Genomic DNA, 10179 nt, shown 5'->3' on the forward strand with positions numbered 1-10179 from the left:
GGCAATTTTTCCACTGGCTTCTAATGCTGTGCTAGAAGCAAATTCACGGTATCGAACTGTCGGTAATACTGTTGAGCGAATAACTTGTTGTCGCACTGATATCAGTGCTCTTGATAATCTTTTAACTGGTTAGCAAAGAAAATCTTATACTCAAGTAGTTCACCGAACGAAATGTTGGATGAAAGAGTCCTCGGCTAGTTAATAGCTCGAAATTGATGGTTGTGCAGGATTGGGACGGGTTCTTGCTAAATACGGTGGTGAGGGCGGCATTAGGTCCAGTAGCAGCCCTATTGTTTGTACCACACTACGGGGCAAAGTTAGAATTTCTTGCTCTGATTGCTTGTTACAACACTGTTAGAGCCCTTCGATCAAATTGTCCGCCACCGTCTTATAAACCGTAACACAATTCAATTAACGATTAATTTGCCCTTTTAAAAATTAGAAAAATTTTCGTTTTTTGACGACGAACGGAAATTACTTTTACTTTTATCTGGTACCTATGAGAAATGTAGACAAGCAATACATTTTCAGTGTGGCAGTACAAAGAGCCTAGCCGCGATTTACTATGTTGTCTGAGAAATTTTGTTTCGAAATTAGGAAGCATTTTTCATCAGAAAATAAAGATAACTCAATATTCAAATGCAAAAATTGTCAAATCGAACTTAATTTTAATTGATCAACTTAAAGTTTCTTGTATCATTTAGAGCGCAAACATAAAATTGTGCCGACTAAAGTTATTTCAAAAAAGCAAAAACAACTTTAACAAAACAAGATAACAAAGCTGAAGAGGTATTACCTCGTATAACAGCTGTAGATAGTATCCTTTCTACAATTTTGGTTCAAGTAGCAAAGATGTTGATAATGGCTGGAAAGCTCAGGTATTAAAAATATATATATCAACTTCTGCTATTTTTAGATATTTTGTTTGAATGTATTTTTACTTACTTTTGAAATTAAACATAAATATAAGTAAGTATGCTTTTACAATACTTTTGTATTTAGTTCTTTTAACAAAGGAATTAATATAACAGAATTCTTTTTAAAGTTAGTGATCGCTTAAATAATATAATATAATATAGCTTTTTTATTTATTTTTACTTAAAGTCTATATTATAAACTTTTTTTTGTCATGCCTACAGTTTTAAAAAGTAATATATAAATGACAAAAGTATAAGTAAATAATAATCCTATAAACATATAATACTTTATACTACAAACAACCTATATTAAATGTATTATATAGTTATAATTATTTATTTTAATAATTAATAACATTATTGTTGTTTTCTTATTTGATTGAGCCTATATCAAATATACCTTTATTGGTTTACCTAACTATAGAATACATTTTTAACTTAAATGTATTTTTTCCAGCCAGTTCCTGATCTAGCCAATCATCAGCTTACTTATCATAATGAATTGTCAATTTAAATTTTACGTTTTTGTTTAAGTCCTGCCGATGAGCCGCCGTCTGTCAAAAATAAATCAAAATTACATCTATAGCCGATATACGGACGTCGCGCCGATATCGGGCTGATGCTAGTGTGTTATCAGGGAAGTTCTTGAAATCAACCCAGCAAACATAGTTTTTTCATTGTCATTTATTGCTGCTAAAAAGTAGCATCATTGACGTTACTATGGGAAGTTTTGACGGAGCCGAACTGTGCGAGTTAGTAGGCCTTTACATATTATATACTATTGCCAGTAAATACGGGCTCAACACCAAAGGACTATATAAAGATGATGGTCTCTGCTGCTTCTATAATATCAGCGGCCCTCAGTTAGAAAAAATTAAGAAAAATTTTGTCAAGATTTTTAAAGATAAATTCAACCTTACTATTACTATTAAATCTAATTTAAAAATTGTAAACTTCCTCGACACCACACTTAATCTCCTTGACAGTATTTTTCAACCTTACCGAAAACAAGGAGATAACCCTATGTATATCAACGTCAACTCCAATCACCCACCTAATATCATCAAATCGATACCGAAAATGATTTCTAACCGCATCAGTAATATATCTTCAAATAAAGAGGTTTTTGATAGAGCCGCACCGTTTTATAACAATGCTCTCAATTCTTTTGGATTTAAAGGAAAAAATTTTTTCAATCAAAACACGCTAAAACGTGATGCAGAATCTCGAAAACGAAACGTTATTTGGTTTAACCCTCCGTTTTCACTGAACACTAGAACAAAAGTAGCAAAGATATTTTTGGGTTTAGTTGATAAATACTTTCCTAAAGACCATAAATTTCACAAACTTTTTAACCGGAACAACTTAAAAGTTAGCTACAGCTGCCTACCAAATATTAAAAAAATTATTACTGCTCATAACATTATATTGGGCTCACTGAAAAAACCTTTAAAGACAGATGGTATAAGCATAAGAATTCTTTTCGTTATGAAAGTAAAGCAAACTCCACTGAACTTTCTAAATTTGTATTGGAGTGCAAAAGTAAAGGTTTAGAACCCATCCTTACGTGGAATATTCTCGATCAGGCAGAACCATTTAAACCTGGTGGTAAATACTGTAATTTGTGCTTGACCGAAAAGTACCACATTATTACTTCGGAACTAGACTTGCTCAATAAACGAAGCGAACTAACATCAAAGTACCGCCATGAAAATAAATTTTAAATAAAAAAACTTTAATGCCATCATAGCAGACACTCCATAGCACTTTTTTCGTATTTTTTTGTCGTTACGTTTTTTTTTTTTGTTTTTTTTTACGGTTTATAACATCTGATGAGCGCTGTTGCGTGAAACTTTAAGTAATGTAATATAAACCAAGCTAATTATTTAGTTTATATAATAACAAAAATAATATATAATATATATATATATATATATATATATATATATATATATATATATATATATATATATATATATATATAGATAGATAGATAGATAGATAGATAGATGGATAGATAGATAGATAGATAGATAGATAGATAGATTTATCTATATATATATTTACCTATATATTTATCTATCTATCTATCTATCTATCTATCTATCTATATATATATATATATATATATATATATATATATATATATATATATATATATATATATATCTATATATATATATCTATATATCTATATATATATATATATAGATAGATAGATAGATAGATAGATAGATAGATAGATAGATAGATAGATAGAGAGATAGATAGATAGATAGATTTATCTATATATATATTTACCTATATATTTATCTATCTATCTATCTATCTATCTATCTATCTATCTATATATATATATATATATATATATATATATATATATATATATATACACTGTGTGACAAAAGTTATCGTACACTTTAAAAAAATTACTAACTCTTAATTTAGAATAAAAGAAATGCAAGGTACAAGTTAAAAACTGAATAAAAACTATTTGATTTATAATTATTTAACCAAAAATTGAAAAAACAGAACAAGAAAAAAATTTTATTTTAATATCTTGATGAAAAAGCAAGAAAAGTAACAAAAAGAAGGTGACAAAAGTTATCGTACGCTTTCAAAATAGTACACTTTGATAAATATTATGGGAACTAAACTTATATTTTAGTATCGTGTATTTTGTCCTTTAGCTTTTACAACAGCAGCAAGACGTCTTGGCATCGATTTAACGAGTTTTTTTGTAATAGAAGGATCGATTGATTCCCACGTCTTTACAATTTGGACTTTTAATTGTTCAATGGTGTTTACATCTGTTCTATCTATTCGTCTATCGATTTCATCCTATAAATGTTCTATTACATTCAAATCAGGGCTTTGAGGTGGATGATTTTGTATGTCCTAATCTTTTTTTTCCATAAATTCCATCACATCTTTGGCCTTATGTTTGGGATCGTTATCTTGAAGAAAAACGAAGTCATCACCAATACCAAGATTACGTGCTAATTGTTCAACATTTTCTTTAATAATACGTTTATAGTAATGTTTATCCATATTTCCTTCAATAAATACTAACTTTCCAACACCTGCTGCCGACATACATCCCCAAACCATTACTGATCCATTTCCGTGTTTAAATGTTCGGACTGTAGTTCCATTTTCTAAGCAATTTTTTGATGAACGCCATACACGAATTCTACCATCAGATCTTTTTACATTAAATTTAGACTCACCTGTCCATAAGACTTTATTCCAGAATGAGTCTGGCATATCAATGTACGTTTTAGCATAGTTTAATCGAAGCTTACAATTCGCGAGGTTAGAATTATTTTGTTCTATCTCCAATTTTAAACGTTGGGAGAAAATGAGTTTTTTATTTTAGTTAGTAATAATAACTTTTAAAATACGCATTATTTTTTAATTTTTTTTCTAAATAATTTGCCTAAACATAAATTATTTAAAGCATAAGTTATTATTTTTTTAAAAATGAAAGCTATAAACTTTAAAAATTTTTTACCTTTAGAAAAAATTAAAAACTTTCTCCCAACATTTAAACTAGGAGATAGAACAAAATAATTCTAACCTCGCGAATTTTTATCACTAATACAAGGAACCTTTCTTGGAACGCGACTCACTATTCCTTGTCTTTTAAGACTTCGAATGACTGTTTTTGGACTAATTTTAACCCCCCAAATCGTTTTCTATTTTGCAAGCTAAAGTTTTGGCACTTACAAAACGATTTTTCTTGATTGTGGAAGCTAAGCTTCGTTCAGCAAGCTTATTCAGTTTTTTTGGACGACCACTTCGGGGCAAATCAGCTAATTTTCCTGTTTTTTTGAACTTGTTAATAATTGAAGAAACTGTGGATTTTTTAGAATCAACAATTTTTGCAATACAATTTAACGATTTTCCTTCATTCCAATGCTTAATTATTAGCTTACGAATTTCTACAGTGGTCTTAACCCGTTTCGAGCTCATTTTACTTTTTTTTAACCAAAAAATTCATTTAAAACAATTGAAAATAATCTTAAAGTGTTTATAGTTTACTTTATTTTCAAAAATGTATGAAAAATGGTGGACATAACGGTTTGGAGTTAAATAAATATTAGTGTACGTCAAGTGTACGATAACTTTTGTCATCATCTTTAATGTACTTTTTTCAAATTTTGAGCCTAATTTTAATGTTATTTCAATATAAATTCCAAAAAATTCATAAATTTACAAAATAAATACTACTAAAAAAAAAAAATTATAAATAATTTTCATTAAACATAGCAGAAAAATTGTGTCTATATTGAATATTATTTTTTTTCTTAGCGTACGATAACTTTTGTCACACAGCGTATATATATATATATATATATATATATATATATATATATATATATATATATATATATATATATATATAAGTATGGCTCTCAACCAAGACATGAAAATGACGGAAAAAAGTTATTAAAACAACAACGGAAATTTAAAATATGCTTGATGCGTCATAAATGCATAATAGCAGCGTCAATAATTTAAAAGCGTCAATATTTAAAATAGCAGAGTCCAGAATTTAAATCTGATTTGATATAGAAGCTCTATCGCTAACCCGAAATGAATTTGCTGTGACCTGTACTTAATTCTGTCACATTTCATCTACTGATGTTTGTTTCACAATAAGGGGGGAAGATTTCAGAGAGAATGAGGATGCTCAGAGAATGCTCAGAATTAACATCTGAAATTCTAGGCCAAATTAGCAAAAAGAGTGCCCGGCAAATCTTGTTAATTGAATGAAGAAAATGAAAATGAAGAAGAAAATTAGAGAACTGCTTAAACTTTACGAAAATAAATATCAATATAATAACAATTTTATTATTATGGTAAAATAATTTTATTATTATGGTAAAAACTTTTTGATTATTGACCGATAAATAATTGAGATTAGTATTCGTCACTTTAAAATTTTGCATGAAAATTGACATCTTTTGTTCATTTTTTAAGTTTTATTCAGCGTTGCATTAAAAGATTAGTTTTTTTATTACCATTATCATAATTCTTATTTAAAACACTCATTGTGCCTAACCAACCTCTTTAAAAGGAAATCAGATCTCGTCACTCTATTTTTATAAAACTACGGAGGTAAAACTACGTAGGACTGGATTAACAAACTGATCTATTGTATATAATCCACTTAATGAAGCAAGGGAAGGTGAAAAGTTATTAAAATAATGAAGTTTTTGGATGAGAGAAGCATGTAAAAAAAGGCACTCGTTGTTTTTTAAGTTGTGCGATCTGAAAAGACCAACTTAACTCACAGGATCTTTCCGAAAATAAATTTCAAATTTACTTCAAGTTTAACCAAAAAATTGCATTTAAAAACAAAAGGTTTTTTTATACAATATAACTTTTTTAAAATTTTTAAAAGTCAAAATTTATCTTCAATAACCGAGATTTATTAATAGCCTCTTGTTTAAAATGTTTATCGTGTATCAAGTGAAGAAAAATTGGCATCCGTCCTCTTTCGGCGACTCCAGCTCAAACTTTTCACAGATTGCACTATATATATTTGTTTTTACTACATCAGTTGGAAAATTAGATGAAAATTAATATTCATTTATATCATTTTATCGCGCTTAACCACAAGTGGGAACCAAGCTCTGTATTTCTACTATTACAATATTGTTACCACAACATTTCCTTTTCGCGTAATAGTTGTTTGTAACATTTGTAATGTTTCAAAGGAAATTAGAAAATGCATTTCGACGTTTTAATTTAATGTAATATCAATTTTGATCATCACAACAAATTCTATTCGGCGACCGGTATATTCAGTTTCGATATTTTAGCGAAAATCTTAAAGATCAATTTTTATCTCTGTTAACGATTAACTTTTATTTTCATTAGCGTTGTAAACGTTTGGTTTGTCCTTTTACCAGCAACAAAATATTTTCAACCATTGAAACCATCAAAAAAAAAAATTTATAAGCATATAGGTTTTTAAATCTTAACTTCAAATATTTTTCGCAAAAAAAAAAAAACATTTAATTTCCTTAATTTTTCGAAAAGCGTGTTAATTTTCCTCTGCTTTATTTTCTCTTCAAATAAAAATCGGCAACGGCTTGAAAAGCTATAGAATAACAAATTTATGATGTAAACTATTTTATTTTTTTTTATAAATATAAACTTTATATCACTTGACCGGAAAATTAATTTGAACATAATTTAGTTGTAAACAAAGTATATATTGCAATATATGATATTATCCTCTCTGCATTAAACTTGATGAAATGATGAGCGTCCTCTGTTCTTCAAAAATAACCTGACGGAATTTGAAAAAGGAAACTTTGTTTTGTGAAGAATAGAAACAGCGCGGATATGTTTTGTAACATCTTTGAATCGGGCAATATCTGGATTAATATAAAATTACATAACAAATTATCTTTTGTTATAAAAATCTACCAAGTTAACTTTTTGTTTTTTAGAGTGATCATCGAAACAAACGATTGTCAGTAAAATGCTCTTTCTTTTTACCGCCATTTTGCTTTTTAAGGGAATTCATACTCAAGGTAAAATTTTTGAGATTTGAAATTTTAAAGATTTTTATCCATAAATTTTAGTAAAACGACTCATTTTTAAAGTTAAAAAACTATTGATAACTGATAATTACGATTTATAATTACACAGCTAACTTTGCAAAATCAAATAATGAAAAATCAATTAATCCAATGGGATGCTTTCTAAGCAAAAATATTATTGATTTTGACTAAAACTTTAAGTACTCGTATTATTGACTTTTCTTTTTCATCGATTTGTCGAACTAGGAACAGTCGCTTTGGCTGCTTCGAATTTCTTTTTGTGGTCTCCATGGCATATTGGAAGACATTTTTCTAATGAAATATTTTGTGAGAGATTTATTTAGTGTTCGCTATTTTTTTAGATGTGCCGAATTGTGACATGCGCTCAAACGTAGCACTCGTTTTGGATAGGTCTGAATCTATCAATAACGAGGAATGGGAAAAGGCAAAAGAATTTTCCAAACTTATTTTAGAAAAAATTAATGTTACTAAGAATGGAAATAAAGCTGGTGTTGCCACATTTTCAACAAATAGCAGTATCGTCTTTAAATGTGATGCTTACACCAACTTGACATCTATCATGACAGCTGTGGATCAAATTGAGCGCAAAAGTAAGGACAACAGAATGACCAATATACAAGCCGGCTTAGAAAACGGCGAAGAGATTGTTAATAACTGCGGAAACTCGGGTGCGAAAGTAATTGTATTAGTAACAGACGGAAGAGCTAATGTCGGTAAAGACTTAACAGGACCAACGCCAACTGCGGAAAGAATTCGGGGATCCGGAGTAACAATTTTAGCATTGGGTATTGGCCAAGTAGTATCAGAAGAAGAACTTACTGGTATCACTGGCAACAGCAGTCTAGTTTTTTTTGAAGATTCTTTTGAAGCTGTGCTAAAGTCGGCAGTTATAACTAACTTAGCAACATCAGTTTGTGAAGCACCTACTTTAACCACTCAAGCAACAACAAAGACAACACCTTCACCAACAACAAATCCAACTTCGACAACAGAAAGTTCAACTACATCTTTAGCATCAATACCATCAACTACAGCCGAGGATTCTACAACAACAGCTCCCACCACAACTCCACCAACTACCACCGCCGAGGTTCCAACAACACTAGTTTCCACCACCACAGCAACTACTACTGAAAGTCCATCAACCCTTCCCAGTACGACGGAAACAATTGCAACAGAAATTTCAACCAAAAAAGTCTCTTCATCAACTTTAAAAAACACCAACTTTAGCTCACCAGGTAAAGTTAATGTTTATTAGTAAAATGTAAATCAACAACCAACATTTTATGAGTCAAAAAGCTTTCTAAAGCTTTCTTTTTAGATGATATACTCCAGTTTACATGATAACTAAAAAAGTTTTAAATTGCATTCAAGTATTTTATCTTTGGTAGCATTTTTACATTATTTTTGGCGCGTCTTTATCTTTCTCTGTATAAAATCAATCGGTTCTATTGTTTAATTCTCCTTTTTCATTTGTATTTTTCTTTCACTATTCTCTCGATGGTTTTATGATGATATTTGTATTTTATGTCTTTTACTTGTCTCGATAGTTCATTTGTGTTTTATGTTTAAGTTATGCTTGTCCGTTTTTTCTTGTGTAATTAATAATGTTAACGCTTATTACAGCTCCTTGCAATTGCTCAGCGAAAGCTTCAGAGCTGCGTATATGCTGCACGTCATGGACAAAAGAGGATGTAATAGCTAACTTTAAAGGTATGTTTTATATTAACGTTACTCCTTTTTTAAATGATATTGTTAATTTCTTAAAATGTTACTTTCTTAAATTCTCAGGAGCATGTTATTCAGAAAAATTAATCGAAGCTATAAGATATCTAAAGGAAAGGATCGACCATTTTTACGAGAAAGCATCATTATTTGAATTATGCCGTAAAAAGCTACAGGAAGAAATAGTTATAAAAGAAAACCCCGTATTTTCAGAATATGACGAATGCACGGTCAATATTGATTGTCAGTTGGACAAACTAATAAACATGTTAAAATTGAAAAAAGCTGAATTAGAAAAAAATTTAGAGTACGAATCGTCATCATACGGCGACTATTTTGCAGGTTTGTTTTGCAGGATTGTTCTTTTTATACCTTATTATATTGCGATAAAATTTTTCATTTCTAATTTTATAGAAATTTTTAACTTATCATTCAGGCATGTACGAGAAGTTATGGCGAAAGATATAAAACAAATCAAGAACGAAGGTTATTTAACAAAAGCAAAAAGATTAGTTACCCTCTTTTAAGCACCTGTCAAAGAGAAATAAAACAATTATTCAAGTATTTATTTAAAGAAGATTTTCTATTTTGAGTTGTAATTTAATGATTACTTCGTATGAAAATGTGTATGAAAAAATTTTAAATGGTTTATTTTTAAAGTTGTATTTTACCAAAGAAAAAAAATGCTTGTGAACGAGACTGTACGGTGGTAATTCTTAAATGCATTTTTCACCCATTTGCAGATTGCATTTAATAAAAAGATCGTCGAATACCTAATTAACAAATTAAGTTAAACGCATTTTCAACAATAAATCGTTTCCGTAAATAGTAATTAATAATTAGTAAATAATTTGTATTCGTTTCCGTAAATAAAAATTAGTAATACTAGGAATCGTCCCAAAAATCTTTGCCATCATGTATTATATCATCATATTAATACAAAACGACATGCTCCC

General features: G+C 29.1%; 1 protein-coding gene across 1 annotated transcript; it reads left to right on the forward strand.

Annotated features, from left to right (window-relative positions):
• The first annotated feature begins 7170 nt into the window (after positions 1 to 7170).
• LOC145193889 (uncharacterized) lies at positions 7171 to 9922 on the forward strand. Its single transcript, XM_090078667.1, has 5 exons — positions 7171 to 7468; positions 7840 to 8736; positions 9125 to 9211; positions 9290 to 9565; positions 9660 to 9922. The coding sequence occupies exons 1-5, from the start codon at positions 7417 to 7419 to the stop codon at positions 9689 to 9691; spliced, it is 1344 nt and encodes a 447-aa protein (XP_089934793.1). The 5' UTR covers positions 7171 to 7416; the 3' UTR covers positions 9692 to 9922.
• The last annotated feature ends 257 nt before the right edge of the window (positions 9923 to 10179 follow it).

The sequence above is a fragment of the Hydra viridissima genome, unplaced genomic scaffold, assembly GCF_058129835.1.
Source record: "Hydra viridissima isolate aposymbiotic clone 2 unplaced genomic scaffold, HvirCarnegie_v1 scaffold_2, whole genome shotgun sequence".
In the NCBI taxonomy this organism is placed as follows: Eukaryota; Metazoa; Cnidaria; class Hydrozoa; order Anthoathecata; family Hydridae; genus Hydra; species Hydra viridissima.

What these genes read in the sequence shown, in the direction of transcription:
- LOC145193889 (XM_090078667.1), top strand. Translation starts at nt 7,417, where the DNA reads ATGCTCTTTCTTTTTACCGCCATTTTGCTTTTTAAGGGAATTCATACT. An exon ending in TAAGGGAATTCATACTCAAG is followed by an intron (nt 7,469 to 7,839) that starts GTAAAATTTTTG and finishes CTATTTTTTTAG; the next exon opens with ATGTGCCGAATTGTGACATG. An exon ending in TGTAATAGCTAACTTTAAAG is followed by an intron (nt 9,212 to 9,289) that starts GTATGTTTTATA and finishes TTAAATTCTCAG; the next exon opens with GAGCATGTTATTCAGAAAAA.